The 13943-nt window shown below is 53.3% G+C and overlaps 1 protein-coding gene across 1 annotated transcript; it reads left to right on the top strand.

Moving 5' to 3' along the window:
• The first annotated feature begins 8723 nt into the window (after window positions 1-8723).
• LOC135183236 (uncharacterized) lies at window positions 8724-12395 on the top strand. The gene is made up of 8 exons (XM_064158176.1): window positions 8724-8788; window positions 10131-10288; window positions 10364-10488; window positions 10788-10849; window positions 11141-11295; window positions 11676-11785; window positions 11900-12022; window positions 12198-12395. The coding sequence occupies exons 1-8, from the start codon at window positions 8724-8726 to the stop codon at window positions 12240-12242; spliced, it is 843 nt and encodes a 280-aa protein (XP_064014246.1). The 3' UTR covers window positions 12243-12395.
• The last annotated feature ends 1548 nt before the right edge of the window (window positions 12396-13943 follow it).

The following is a 13943-nucleotide window of genomic DNA, read 5'->3' as shown; positions in this document are numbered from 1 at the left end:
TTCCCACCCCCGTCCCGCGGCTCCAACGCCGCTCAAGCTGCTGCAGAACGACCAAACGGGACGGAGGCAGGGACAGTACCTTCTGCAGTCCCCGGCGCTGTCGGCTCTTCAGCTTCGGTCACAGCTCCAGGCCGAGCACCACGGACAGCGCCTCAGGCCGAGCGGACCAGAGCCCTTCTGCAAGGGCTCCACCGGCGCGCCCTTTCTGACAGGGCTTCACCGCCGCGCTCCCGCCGCCGTCTTCTTTTGCGCGCCGCCCGCCTTTAAAAAGGCGCTGGGGAGTGGCGTGGCTAGCGCGCGCACCTCCTTCTGCCTGTCGGGAGGCGTCTCCCCATAGCAATCGCGGCCTCTCATTGGCTGATCCAGCGATGCCGCCTCTGCCCTGTGCTCTGTTGATACTCTGCTCAGAACCACCTCCAACCCTAAATTTAGTATTTCAGCTCTTGCCTTTAGTGATTTCAGCTCTTACCTACAGTGATTTCAGCTCTTGCCTACAGTGATTTCAGCTCCAGCCCACAGTGATTTCAGCTCTTGCCCACAGTGATTTCAGCTCTTGCCCTCAGTGATTCCAGCTCTAAACCCTATGCTTGAGTCCAAACTCCACAGCTTTTACAGTACCTCCACTCCCAGCTCACCAGTTCTTCCCCTCCAGCCCTAGGTTGTTTCAGCACAACCCTCTACTTTATTCCAACCCCAGCCCCAGCAGCTTTATTGCAGCCCCATCCCCAGTCTTTATTGCTCAGGAACATGTGCTCCGTTGATGCTCTCTTCAGCAGCAGCTCCACTCTTCGTGATTTCAGCTCCAGCTCTTCGTGATTTCAGCTCTTAGCCTTTAGTGATTTCAGCTCTAAACCCTACACTTCAACTCTAACTACAGCTTTTACATAAGCCCCAAGCCCTCAAGTGTTTCTCAAGCCCCTGTGCTCTGTTGATACTCTCCTCAGAACCACCTCCAACCCTAAATTTAGTATTTCAGCTCTAGCCCATAGTGATTTCAGCTCTAGCCTACAGTGATTTCAGCTGTTGCCCATAGTGATTTCAGCTTTAGCCCATAGTGATTTCAGCTCTTGCCCACAGTGATTTCAGCCCGTGCCCATAGGGAATTCAGCTGTAGCCCACAGTGATTTCAGCTCTTACCCATAGTGATTTCAGCTCCAGCGCTCAGTGATTCCAGCTCTAAACCCTATGCTTCAGCCCCAACTCTACAGCTTTTACAATACCTCCACTCCCAGGTCACCAGTCCTTCCCCTCCAGCCCTAGGTTCTGTGTTTCAGCACAGCCCTCCACTTTATTCCAACCCCAGCCCCAGCAGCTTTATTGCAGCCCCATCCCCAGTCTTTATTGCTCAGGAACATGTGCTCTGTTGATGCTCTGTTCAGCAGCAGCTCCACTCTTCGTGATGTCAGCGCCAGCTCTTCATGATTTCAGCTCCCGCTCTTTGTGATTTCAGCTCTCACTCTTCATTTCAGCTCCAACTCTTCGTGATTTCAGCTCTTAGCCTTTAGTGATTTCAGCTCTAAACCCTACACTTCATCTCTAACTCTACAGCTTTTACATAAGCCCCAGCCCTCAAGTGTTTCTCAAGCTCCTGTGCTCTGTTGATGCTCTCATCAGCACCACCTCCAGCTCTAAGTTTGGTTTTTCAGCTCTAGCCCACAGTGATTTCAGCTCTAGCCCACAGTGATTTCAGCTCTTGCCCATAGTGATTTCAGCTCTTGCCCACAGTGATTTCAGCCCTAGCCTACAGTGATTTCAGCTCTTGCCCATAGTGATTTCAGCTCTAGCCCACAGTGATTTCAGCTCTTGCACACAGTGATTTCAGCTCTCGCCATCACTGATTCCAGCTCTAAACCCTATGCTTGAGCCCCAACTTTACAGCATTTGCATATACACCAGGCCTCACCAATTTCCCTTCCTCTTAATGACCTGTGTTTTTCAGTGCAGATTTCCACTTTATTCCAGCCCCAAGCCCAGCAGCTTTATTGCAGCCCCATCCCCAGTCTTTATTGCTCAGGAACATGTGCTCTCTTGATGCTCTCCTCAGCAGCAGGTCCAGTTCTTCGTGATTTCAGCTCCAGCTCTTTGTGATTTCAGCTCTGTGCATTGTGTTTCTTCTAGCCACATCCTCACAGGTTTTTATTCTGTCACTGATTTTAGCTTTAGCCCTCAGTGACTTCAGCTCTAAACCCTACTGGTTAGCCACAACGTTACGGCATGTTTAATAGCTCCATACCCTGCCCTCCAGTATTTCCCCCCTCAGCTCCTAGGCTCTGTGTTTCAGCCAAGACCCCTTCAGTGTTTATTCCAAATGCAGCCCCACCAGTGTTATTCGAGCCCCATCCATATACTCTCAGTGTCATGAGCTGTGTTGTTGCTCTCTTCAACACCAGTTCCAGCCCTTCTGTTGGTAGTGTCTCCCCCTCAATCTCTTTTGTCTATATTTCAGACCAGCCCTATAATTTATTTCAACTCTTTGCCCACCGGCTCCCTCTCCCTTTGAGTATTTCTGTGAACATATCCCCTACCTACAGAACAGTCGGCGCAAGGCATGGTTGCCTAGGGAAGTGTGTGCTTGGAACACGGCAGGGAGTGATTGGGGAAAGGTGGGACAGCAGCCACCAGGGTAACCCAGAAGCTGCTTTGCACATCACTACTACTCCGTATTGGCTTCAATGAACAGTGTGTAAATGACATAAATAAAAATAAATAACGTAAGAAAAACAAATCAGTGAACTTAAAATAGAACAAAAAGAAAAGAAAAAAACCAAACAAAACAAAAAAAACAGAAAAACAAAACCAAAATAAAAGTGATTGTGTAGTTGCGTTACTAAACCCGTGAACTATTTTTAGACCATTACCTTCCAGCCACTGCGGCCAGGGGGACGCTTCGCTTTCCCACCCCCGTCCCGCGGCTCCAACGCCGCTCAAGCTGCTGCAGAACGACCAAACGGGACGGAGGCAGGGACAGTACCTTCTGCAGTCCCCGGCGCTGTCGGCTCTTCAGCTTCGGTCACAGCTCCAGGCCGAGCACCACGGACAGCGCCTCAGGCCGAGCGGACCAGAGCCCTTCTGCAAGGGCTCCACCGGCGCGCCCTTTCTGACAGGGCTTCACCGCCGCGCTCCCGCCGCCGTCTTCTTTTGCGCGCCGCCCGCCTTTAAAAAGGCGCTGGGGAGTGGCGTGGCTAGCGCGCGCACCTCCTTCTGCCTGTCGGGAGGCGTCTCCCCATAGCAATCGCGGCCTCTCATTGGCTGATCCAGCGATGCCGCCTCTGCCCTGTGCTCTGTTGATACTCTGCTCAGAACCACCTCCAACCCTAAACTTAGTATTTCAGCTCTTGCCCTTAGTGATTTCAGCTCTTGCCCTTAGTGATTTCAGCTCTAACCTACAGTGATTTCAGCTCTTGCCCTTAGTGATTTCAGCTCTTGCCCATAGTGGTTTCAGCCCTAGCCTACAGTGATTTCAGCTCTTGCCCTTAGTGATTTCAGCTCTTGCCCACAGTGATTTCAGCTCTTGCCCTCAGTGATTTCAGCTCTAAACCCTATGCTTCAGCCCCAACTCCACAGCTTTTACAATACCTCCACTCCCAGCTCACCAGTTCTTCCCCTCCAGCCCTAGGTTGTTTCAGCACAGCCCTCCACTTTATTCCAACCCCAGCCCCAGCAGCTTTATTGCAGCCCCATCCCCAGTCTTTATTGCTCAGGAACATGTGCTCCGTTGATGCTCTCTTCAGCAGCAGCTCCACTCTTCGTGATTTCAGCTCTCGCTCTTCGTGATTTCAGCTCCAGCTCTTCGTGATTTCAGCTCTTAGCCTTTAGTGATTTCAGCTCTAAACCCTACACTTCAGCTCTAACTACAGCTTTTACATAAGCCCCAAGCCCTCAAGTGTTTCTCAAGCCCCTGTGCTCTGTTGATACTCTCCTCAGAACCACCTCCAACCCTAAATTTAGTATTTCAGCTCTAGCCCATAGTGATTTCAGCTCTAGCCTACAGTGATTTCAGCTCTTGCCCATAGTGATTTCAGCTCTAGCCTACAGTGATTTCAGGTCTTGCCCACAGTGATTTCAGCTCTAGCCTACAGTGATTTCAGCTGTTGCCCATAGTGATTTCAGCTTTAGCCCATAGTGATTTCGGCTCTTGCCCACAGTGATTTCAGCCCGTGCCCATAGGGAATTCAGCTGTAGCCCACAGTGATTTCAGCTCTTGCCCATAGTGATTTCAGCTCCAGCGCTCAGTGATTCCAGCTCTAAACCCTATGCTTCAGCCCCAACTCTACAGCTTTTACAATACCTCCACTCCCAGCTCACCAGTCCTTCCCCTCCAGCCCTAAGTTCTGTGTTTCAGCACAGCCCTCCACTTTATTCCAACCCCAGCCCCAGCAGCTTTATTGCAGTCCCATCCCCAGTCTTTATTGCTCAGGAACATGTGCTCTCTTGATGCTCTGTTCAGCAGCAGCTCCACTCTTCATTTCAGCTCCCGCTCTTTGTGATTTCAGCTCTCACTCTTCATTTCAGCTCCAACTCTTCGTGATTACAGCTCTTAGCCTTTAGTGATTTCAGCTCTAAACCCTACACTTCATCTCTAACTCTACAGCTTTTACATAAGCCCCAGACTTCAAGTGTTTCTCAAGCCCCTGTGCTCTGTTGATCCTCTCATCAGCACCACCTCCAGCTCTAAGTTTGGTTTTTCAGCTCTAGCCCACAGTGATTTCAGCTCTTGCCCTTAGTGATTTCAGCTCTAGCCCAGTGATTTCAGCTCTAGCCCACAGTGATTTCAGCTCTTGCCCATAGTGATTTCAGCTCTTGCCCTTAGTGATTTCAGCTCTAGCCCACAGTGATTTCAGCTCTAGCCTACAGTGATTTCAGCTCTTGCCCATAGTGATTTCAGCCCTAGCCCACAGTGATTTCAGCTCTAGCCCACAGTGATTTCAGCTCTTGCCCTTAGTGATTTCAGCTCTTGCCGTTAATGATTTCAGCTCTTGCCCTTAGTGATTTCAGCTCTTGCCCATAGTGGTTTCAGCCCTAGCCTACAGTGATTTCAGCTCTTGCCCTCAGTGATTTCAGCTCTAGCACTCAGTGATTCCAGCTCTAAACCCTATGCTTCAGCCCCAACTCTACAGCTTTTACAATACCTCCACTCCCAGCTCACCAGTTCTTCCCCTCCAGCCCTAGGTTCTATGTTTCAGCACAGCCCTCCACTTTATTCCAACCCCAGCCCCAGCAGCTTTATTGCAGTCCCATCCCCAGTCTTTATTGCTCAGGAACATGTGCTCCGTTGATGCTCTCTTCAGCAGCAGCTCCTGCTCTTCACGATTTCAGCTCCCGCTCTTCGTGAGTTCAGCTCCCTCTCTTCGTGATTTCAGCTCTCGCTCTTCATTTCAGCTCCAACTCTTCGTGATTTCAGCTCTTAGCCTTTAGTGATTTCAGCTCTAAACCCTACACTTCATCTCTAACTCTACAGCTTTTACATAAGCTCCAGCCTTCAAGTGTTTCTCAAGCCCCTGTGCTGTTAATGCTCTCATCAGCACCACCTCCAGCTCTACATTTGGTTTTTCAGCTTGAGCCCAGTGATTTCAGCTCTAGCCTACAGTGATTTCAGCTCTTGCCCATAGCGATTTCAGCTCTTGCCCACAGTGATTTCAGCTCTAGCCCACAGTGATTTCAGCTCTTGCCCTTAGTGATTTCAGCTCTTGCCCATAGTGATTTCAGCTCTTGCCCATAGTGGTTTCAGCCCTAGCCCACAGTGATTTCAGCTCTTGCCCTCAGTGATTTCAGCTCTTGCTCACAGTGATTTCAGCTCTAGCCCTCAGTGATTCCAGCTCTAAACCCTACGCTTCAGCCCCAACTCCACAGCTTTTACAATACCTCCACTCCCAGCTCACCAGTTCTTCCCCTCCACCCCTAGGTTCTGTGTTTCAGCACAGCCCTCCACTTTATTCCAACCCCAGCCCCAGCAGCTTTATTGCAGTCCCATCCCCAGTCTTTATTGCTCAGGAACATGTGCTCTGTTGATGCTCTCCTCAGCAGCAGCTCCCGCGGTCTTCATGATTTCAGCTCCAGCTCTTCGTGATTTCAGCTCTCGCTCTGCACTTCAGCTCCAACTCTTCGTGATTTCAGCTCTTAGCCTTTAGTGATTTCAGCTCTAAACCCTACACTTCATCTCTAACTCTACGGCTTTTACATAAGCCCCAGCCCTCAAGTGTTTCTCAAGCCCCTGTGCTCTGTTGATGCTCTCATCAGCACCACCTTCAGCTCTAAGTTTGGTTTTTCAGCTCTAGCCCACAGTGATTTCAGCTCTTGCCCATAGTGATTTCAGCTCTAGCCCACAGTGATTTCAGCTCTTGCACACAGTGATTTCAGCTCTTGCACACAGTGATTTCAGCTCTAAACCCTATGCTTCAACCCCAACTTTACAGCATTTGCATATACACCAGGCCTCACTAATTTCCCTTCCTCTTAATGACCTGTGTTTTTCAGCGCATATTTCCACTTTATTCCAGCCCCAGGCCCAGCATCTTTATTGCAGCCCCATCCCCAGTCTTTATTGCTCAGGAACATGTGCTCTCTTGATCCTCTCCTCAGCAGCAGGTCCAGTTCTTCGTGATTTCAGCTCCAGCTCTTTGTGATTTCAGCTCTGTGCATTGTGTTTCTTCTAGCCCCATCCTCACAGGCTTTTATTCTGTCATTGATTTTAGCTTTAGCCCTCAGTGACTTCAGCTCTAAACCCTACTGGTTAGCCACAACATTATGGCATGTTTAATAGCTCCATACCCTGCCCTCCAGTATTTCCCCCCTCAGCTCCTAGGCTCTGTGTTTCAGCCAAGACCCCTTCAGTGTTTATTCCAAATGCAGCCCCACCAGTGTTATTCGAGCCCCATCCATACACTCTCAGTGTCATGAGCTGTGTTGCTGCTCTCCTCTTCAGCACCAGTTTCAGCCCTTCTGTTGGTAGTGTCTCCCCCTCAATCTCTTTTGTCTATATTTCAGACCAGCCCTATAATTTATTTCAACTCTTTGCCCACCGGCTCCCTCTCCCTTTGAGTATTTCTGTGAACATATCCCCTACCTACAGAACATTCGGCGCAAGGTATGGTTGCCTAGGGAAGTGTGTGCTTGGAACATGGCAGGGAGTGATTGGGGAAAGGTGGGACAGCAGCCACCAGGGTAACCCAGAAGCTGCTTTGCACATCACTACTACTCCGTATTGGCTTCAATGAACAGTGTGTAAATGACATAAATAAAAATAAATAACGTAAGAAAAACAAATCAGTGAACTTAAAATAGAACAAAAAGAAAAGAAAAAAAACAAAACAAAACCAAAACCAAAATAAAAGTGATTGTGTAGTTGCGTTACTAAACCCGTGAACTATTTTTAGACCATCACATTCCAGCCACTGCGGCCAGGGGGACGCTTCGCTTTCCCACCCCCGTCCTGCGGCTCCAACGCCGCTCAAGCTGCTGCAGAACGACCAAACGGGACGGAGGCAGGGACAGTACCTTCTGCAGTCCCCGGCGCTGTCGGCTCTTCAGCTTCGGTCACAGCTCCAGGCCGAGCACCACGGACAGCGCCTCAGGCCGAGCAGACCAGAGCCCTTTCTGACAGGGCTTCACCGCCGCGCTCTCGCCGCCGTCTTCCTTGCGCGCCGCTCCACACTGGCGCTCGTCCGCGCCGCCCGCCTTTAAATAGGCGCTGGGGAGGGGCGTGGCTAGCGCGCGCGCCTCTTTCTCCCTTCCGGTAGGCGTCTCCCAGTAGCAATCGCGGCCTCTCATTGGCTGATCCAGCGCTGCCGCCTCTGCCCCGTTATTGTGGTGGGTGGAGGCCCCGCCCCTCTCCCTGCTCGAGGAAGCGGCGCCGCGGGCCGCCGGCTGCCTTCTGCCGCCATAGGCACTGCAGGCGTGGGCTGGCCGCTTCGTGGGCCTGTCTCTTTACTTGGCGAGTTCCGTGCCTGTGCCGTTTCCAGCACAGGGAGCCGTTCAGTCACTACGGCAGCCGATGTCCCCGTCTTCCCACGGGGCGGTGGCTAAACCTGGGGAGGAGCTCGGGAAAGGGCATGTTTGGGACCGCGGGAAGGAAGTGGCAGAAGGGGCCGGGCCGGGCGCCTGTGGGAGAAGGAGTTGGGTTGGGCTTAGCCAGGGAGCCCCGCCCCGGGGATGAGCTTCTAGCTGAGGCGGGGTTCTGTCTCCCGCCCGGCGAGATTGAGGCTTCGCTGTCTCCGCTAATCCCCGCCCGCAGCCGCGCTCCACCAATCTCGGTTCAGCCCAGTGCGGCAGAGCAAGCTCGTTCCTGCCCAGACCCAGTTGGTCTCTTCAGCCCGCCCCGCCACGTTCCCCGATCCTGCCGCCGGCACTCCGGCAGCACGGCTGCCCGTGCCATGGGAGTCCCATCCCTCCGTGTCCCCCCGCTCCCGGAGAGCTGCCGGCGGAAGGAGCGGGGCCTGAGCGGGACGAAGGTGGCGCTGTCAGAAGGGCGGCAGCGGCGGACCGCGGAGTCGGGCCCTGATTGGGCGGGGCGGAGCCTGAGGGGTGGGGCCGGGATTGGCGGGGCCGCGCTAGGCGGGCGGTGATTGGCGGGGCCAGAATCCGCCCTCGGCAAGCCCGAGCTGCGCTCTGCCGCTGGAGCGGCAGCGGCCAGAGGGCCTTCGGGGAGGCCCGAGCGGGGTGAGGATGCCTGTGATCGGCAGGGTCCTGAGTTCTGGAGGTTCATGCGGCGCCGAGCAGGGGCCCACATGGGCGGAGAAGGCCAGCAGGCTGGGTGCAGGGTGGCGAGACTGCGAGCGGGGCCGGAACAGCGGTTTGGTGGGGGTGTTGGAGAGTCCCCTGGGCACCGGCGCTGGAGCCGGTTTCCGTGGGGCCGCCGCAGGGAAGAGTAGATGCTGACGTGCGGTAAGCCGAAGATAACAGTTGCAGAACCAGACTCGTAGGAGGTGGAAGGGAGCTCTGAAGATGATCTAGTACAGAGCCCTGCCGCGGCACGTTGGACTAGGGCGGGTTGAACAGGACAGCTTCCAGCGGGGGTTAGAAGGACGCCAGTGGAGATTCCACCTCCTCTGCAGGCAGCCGAGGCCAGAGGTTCACCCCTCTCACCGTAAACAGACGTTCGTCCTCATTTCAGCTAGAACTTCCTCCGTTCAAGTTTGTGCCCGTTGTCCCTTGCCCTGCAGCTGGACCCCACTGAAGAAATACCATCCTCCTGCCCCCCCTCCCCTTAACTGTAAGCATGGATAAGCCCACTGAAACTTCTCTACGCCTTTCCTGACAAGGAGAACGTTCTAGTGCCCTAATCAACGTTGTAGCCTTTTCCTGTACCCTCTCAAGCAGCTCCTTCTTGAAGTGGGGAGCCCTTAACAGGACACAAGACTGTAGGTGAGGCCCCACTGGGGAGGAGGAGAAGGAGAAGCTCCCTTGACCTGTTAGCCACAATCTTCCCGATGGAGCTCAAGAGTCCTTTCCTAACCCCAGGGCAGGCATTTTCCTTTCACAACCACAATGCTTGCTGTGTGGGCTCCTTCTCCTCAAGCATTTTGCTGCCCTTTGCCACGAACATCCCTGTCTGGGTACATCTGCCCTGCCAGCGGAGCAGCAAACGGGGCGGAGCAGCTGTCTGACCTCAGGTGTGCAGTGCTGAGCCGTGACAGCTGCCTGGGCACAGGCCTGCGCGCTGGCTGCACCCAGCTGCTGCTGTCAGGAAGTCTCCTGGTGTGTTTGGAGCAGGTGAAGAGGAAGGAGAGTGAAGGAAACAAAGACCTTGTGAGCTGGACGTCTCTGGGGAAGGCTGCGGGTAGAGCCCAGGGCCCAGCTCGCAGCCTCGAGGGAGAGGAAGAGGCTTTTTTAAAGAGGGCTGATGAGAAAACGTGAGGTTGAGGACTGCTTTTACAAAGTGGGAGTGGTGCCACACGCTCACAGCAGTTCATGCCTTTGTGGCTGTGGGGAATGTGCAGATGTATCAGTGGAAGTCTACAAAGGAGTGATCTCAGGGCTGGCATGTGGCGGGGAAGGGTGGCAGCTGAGCCTCAGGAGGGAGTTTTTTGGGAGGGAAGAGCCTGAGGAGGCTGGGATGGGGGCTAGCAGATGACTTCCCTTCTCCATGGCTGCAGAATTCTTCCCTGACACTCAGCAAGAAGCTGAAGCTGAAGTGGCAGAACCCATGTCCTTAGACACTTCAGGGGAGGGCTGAAGATTGTTGAAAACATCTACCTTGACACTATTGCCCATGCTGATGTTGCAGAGGTTCTGCAAGCTTTGACAGCTCTTGTAGCCTCCTCTGTGGACCTGACCTCCCTCTCAGTGGAAGGTAAGGACAGGAGATTTGTGTGGTAGGCCTCACCACCACACCTGCTCCTCTAATACTCATCTCCTGCCTCTTCAGGAGCCAAGCTTGACCTGCAGGTTCATCCAGTCTCCTTCCTCATCACCAACAGACACTTCAGTGAGAATCTTCTGGACCCACTTACTAAAGAGCACCAGGAGCTCACCAGAAAGCTTGGTGATGTGGTAGGCATGGCTGGTGGGAGGGGGCCAGGTGCTGAGGATCACTGGAGGAAGAGAGACTGCTTCAGGGTTGTCCAAACCAGGCCCTCAGCTCCAGTGCTGTTGATACCTGATGGCAGCACTGAGGCTTTAGCGGCAGGATGCTCTCTGCTGATGGTGCTTCAGTGGTTTGGGATGCCACAATGCAGCCAGGCACCTGTGTCCCTCCTGCAGTGGCTGTCCTAGCCCACATGAGGGCTGTGGAAGTTGGTGGTCCGGCTGGGTGAAAGACCTCAAAGGCTGAGGAAAAACTTCTTTTTCAGGTTGCAAGAATCCTGAGGAGAAACAACAAGAGCTTCCTGCAGGTGGTGATAAGAGGGTTCCTGTAAGTGGGAGCAGAGGGTCTGCTGGGACAGCAGGGGAGGGAGAGGAGGATACAGAGCCAGGGAAGTCTCCCTGCAGGCATCAGCTAACAGGTTGTGGCTCTTGGGTGTGTAGTCTCATCCACAGAAAGGTTTACAACTAGTACCCGCGGCCAAGAATTTGCCTGCCTCAGAAGTGACTTGCTGAACCCTCAGGGGTTTCTTCCATGTGCCCCTGGTCACAGCCCAGCACGTGGCTGTGGGATCATGATAGGACTGGCAGCTGCTGGAGCTCTTTCCAACCCTGTCCACAGGCCTGGCTCCTTGATCTGCCATGGGGATGTGGTCTTCCAGAAGCCTGCTCCAACCAGCCAGCAAGTTCTGGAGGTGCTGCTTCTCTCAGTTGGACCAGACAAGGCTTTGGCTGCTTCAAACTTCCAGGTGGACCCCTACTTTCTTGCTGTTGGAGGTGAGCTTCTCTTTGGGGGTCTGGGTACACAAGCTTCACCAGGTTGTGGCTCCTTGCCTGCAGTGTTGAGTAGAGTAGATCCAGATTCTTTGTGCAAAGGGAGGGTGAAGTGTCTTGGCTGGTGAGGTGACCAGCTTGAGATGCTCTGAAAGTACAGTTCTAGGAACAACCATGCCCTCCAACTCTGCCCAGCCTGGGGAACTGTAGACAGGCTGATCTGCTGAAGGTGCAGAGGACAGGGGAGGAGGTTTGTCTGGGAAGGGCATGGAGGCTGTCAAAGATGTCAGTGGTGGAAATGGGTGCTTGGCTGGCTGCCACCTGTGGCGTGTAGAAGACCTGTGTCCTGCAGGCTGGGCTAACACTGCTGTGCTCTGTCGCAGAGGCCACTCTGGAGCCCCCCAAGTCCCAGCCAGGCTTTCCAGAGTACGGAGTGGCCATCATTGTTGTGTGTGGCCTCTGCATCATTGCTGCTCCTGTTGCCATCCTGCTGGTAAGATGACATCTGTTGGGGCAAAGGTGCCCTGATGCCTGGGTGAAGGGAGCATGGAGCAGGGCACTGGTGTGGGGCTAGGCCTGGCTGCAGTGTCTGTGCTCCTCTCCCTAGTATCTGAGAACCAAGAGGCTTGGTCGGTGGGACAGACCAGTCCTCTGGGACAGAAGAGACCTTGAAGTAGGGACTCAGACCATGGAAATGGAAAACCAAGGATTCTGGGCATCCTCTGAGCAGGTAAGGGGGCTTCAGTCCTTGGAACTCATTTCTGTGCCTTGGAGCTGGAGCTCTGGGACACAGCTGGTGCTTGTGCAGGTTGCAGGTCCCTCTTGTAGCTGGTAATGATCCTGAGCAATGCCAGGAGTTGGAGACCTGCCTGGGAGGTGGGTCCAGTGACTTGTCTCACCCACAGGGGCCTGAGGATGTGCATGCCTGCTGTCAGGATGACTCTGTCTGAGAAGATAAGGCTGCTGGAGTGAAGAAATGGAGAGGGGTTTTGGGGAGAGATCTGCTCAGAAGATGCTCCTTGAGCTGCAGCTAAGTGCTCCTGGAGGAGGTGTAATAACTTTGTGTGTTTTGAACTTTTAATAAACTGTTTCTAGACTGCCAATCCCTGATGCAAGTGACCTCTACTTCTGCTCTAGGGGGGGTGCTAAGCTCTCATGCCCAGGGGGGCATCAATGAGCTGAGCTTGGTCTTCTCCAGCTCTTGATTAGCTTTTTGCTAGTGCTAGGAGGTTAAAAGACTGAGGAAGGGGATCCCTTCTGGGGCTGGGTTTGCTCCACTGGATGCATCCCTGCAACCCCCCCCCCCCAGGGAAAGCACCCTACAGTAGGGCTCTTCTTGCTGCCCACTTCACTACGCTGTCCCATAACCCCATCTTGCTTTCAGGGTGCTGGGCCCTGATTGTACCCTGTAAGGCTTGATCTGGTGGGACCCTGGGTGGTGCTAATAGAGATGTGCTGAGCTCCGTGGCCCTTTTCCAGGCAGGAAAGGGACTAAGCTTAGCCCTTTTACTCTACTTGGCAAGATGAGGAACCACTATGTGCTCCTCAACTCCCTCCTGTTGGAAAACTACCCACAGGCAGCAAGTCCAGAGGGGGGTAAACTTTCTACACCCTCAAACCTTGGAACTTGAAGCTTCGAGGCATGAAGCTGTTGCTACTTGTCAGGCCCAAGCTGTAGAGCTGCCTTTACAGAACTGAGGAAGGTCTGAGGATGTCACCTAACCCCAGCATGAATGAAGAACAAGAAGCAGAACCCAAAGGTCCACCAGCTTGGTTCTGCTTCCCTTCAAGGGTGAAGTGATTCTCTAGAAACCTCTCCAAATGTGATGCTCACCTGAAGGCACAGGCATGGAGCAGATGACCAGGAGGAAATCCTAACTTGGAAAATAATGGCAGCTTGGTGAGGAGGGAGGATTGGAAATGTGACCAGGAGATGCCAGAACCCCACAGCTGTGTAGTCTTGTGTTTGACAAGCACAACATCTGTGTTTGGATGCATTTAGGACTGCACAGATGTTGAGGTGCCCTCAGGATGTGTGAGATTCCTGCCCTGCTGTGGGGAAGAACAAAGCATCAGAGGTAATGAAATTCAGTCTGTTCTTCGTCTTTCAGCCAAGAGTTTGGGGTTGGTCCTGCATCATCCCCAACAAAAAAGGGGCTGTGAGAGTCAGCCTGGGAAAAAAAACAACTGGAATGATGGAAAACAAGGTAGAGGGAAAAAAAAACCCTGGTACATCTAGAAAAGACGTGGTGAGGATGGTTGGCAGGTGAAGGTTGCTGGGATGAAGCACCAGGAGGAGATGGCAGCTGTTTGGCTCTGCCACCACCTTGTGGCTTGATGCCTATGAGCCCTGCAGCAAACCTGAGTTCCCAGCAGCAGCGTCCCTACTGCCTTGCTCATGCCACACTCCCACGCTGAGCCCCAGTGGGGCTTGCTGATTGTTGGGAAGGCAGGTGCCACCCCCATGTTGCTTGAGATAATGAGAGAATCTGAACACTTCAGCCAAAGCAGTGTCTGTGTTTAGGGTTAAAATGTTCTTCTAAGGGACATAGGGGAATGATTAAGTAAGACTTCAAATCAGTGTGTCCTTGACAGCTGAAATGTGTTAATAACAGTCAGCTTTAGGGCTTGTCTTAGACTAAACTGGCCTC

Source organism: Pogoniulus pusillus, chromosome 17 (assembly GCF_015220805.1).
Source record: "Pogoniulus pusillus isolate bPogPus1 chromosome 17, bPogPus1.pri, whole genome shotgun sequence".
Taxonomy (NCBI): domain Eukaryota; kingdom Metazoa; phylum Chordata; class Aves; order Piciformes; family Lybiidae; genus Pogoniulus; species Pogoniulus pusillus.
The sequence above is the reverse complement of the archived record's forward strand: the minus strand, read 5'-3'. Positions and strand labels throughout refer to the sequence as shown.

Excerpts from the sequence above, each read along its gene's own strand:
- LOC135183236 (XM_064158176.1), top strand. The coding sequence starts at position 8,724 with ATGGGCGGAGAAGGCCAGCAGGCTGGGTGCAGGGTGGCGAGACTGCGA. Across the intron at positions 10,850-11,140 it reads GTGGTGATAAGAGGGTTCCT|GCCTGGCTCCTTGATCTGCC; the intron begins GTAAGTGGGAGC and ends CCCTGTCCACAG. Across the intron at positions 11,786-11,899 it reads CTCCTGTTGCCATCCTGCTG|TATCTGAGAACCAAGAGGCT; the intron begins GTAAGATGACAT and ends TCCTCTCCCTAG.